General features: G+C 65.6%; 1 protein-coding gene across 1 annotated transcript; it reads right to left on the minus strand.

The window, feature by feature from the left end:
- Positions 1 to 6: 6 nt before the first annotated feature.
- Positions 7 to 379, minus strand: LOC104916284 (neurogenin-1-like; the record flags this gene model as incomplete). The annotated part of the gene is made up of 1 exon (XM_031557621.1): positions 7 to 379. A coding segment is annotated over exon 1 (373 nt), but the record flags the coding sequence as incomplete, so codon positions are not given.
- Positions 380 to 700: the final 321 nt, after the last annotated feature.

A 700-nucleotide genomic window follows, 5' to 3' on the forward strand; every position in this document is an offset into this window, starting at 1 on the left:
ACGAACCGGCGTCGCTGCCGGGGCTGGGGGGTGCGGGGGGCCCGCGGAAGGCGGGAGGAGGAGGGAGGCACTGCTCGGCCAAACGGAGGGTCTCGGAGAGGGCCCAGATGTAGTTGTAAGCGAAGCGCAGGGTTTCGATTTTGGTGAGTTTGGTGTCGTCGGGGAAGGTCGGCAAGACGCTGCGGAGTTCATCCAGCGCGGCGTTGAGGTGGTGCATGCGGTTCCGCTCCCGGTCGTTGGCTTTCACCCGACGGCTCCGTTTGAGGGTGTGAAGCAAAGCTTCGGTCCGCGCCCGCGCACGGCCGCGTCTCCTCCGCCGCTCCCGCGGGGCTCCGGGAGGCTCCGAAACGCCGCCGCTGCTCGCCGCCTCCGCGGGCATCCTGCGGGAGAGAAGCCGTCAGTGGGCGGCAGGGGGAGCGGGGGAAAGGTGCTGAGAGGAGTGGGAAAGGGAGGGAAAAAAAATCTCCGAAAGTAAGCCCAAGGAGGTACGGAGGGAGGGTGGGAGTGCTTGGCACGGCCGCACCGCCGCGCAGGTGCCTGCGTCCCCCATACTCACATGGAAAGGCACTCCCGGGGCTGCGGTTAAGCAATAACGGTTTCGAAATAAATAGAGGAGAAAGCGGAGCTCCTCGCTGGAGGGGAAGGCAAAGCGGCCGCGGCTCCGCGAGGTGAAGGAAAAAAAATGGGAGAGAGAGGGGAA

The sequence above is a fragment of the Meleagris gallopavo genome, unplaced genomic scaffold, assembly GCF_000146605.3.
Source record: "Meleagris gallopavo isolate NT-WF06-2002-E0010 breed Aviagen turkey brand Nicholas breeding stock unplaced genomic scaffold, Turkey_5.1 ChrUn_random_7180001880907, whole genome shotgun sequence".
Taxonomy (NCBI): Eukaryota; Metazoa; Chordata; class Aves; order Galliformes; family Phasianidae; genus Meleagris; species Meleagris gallopavo.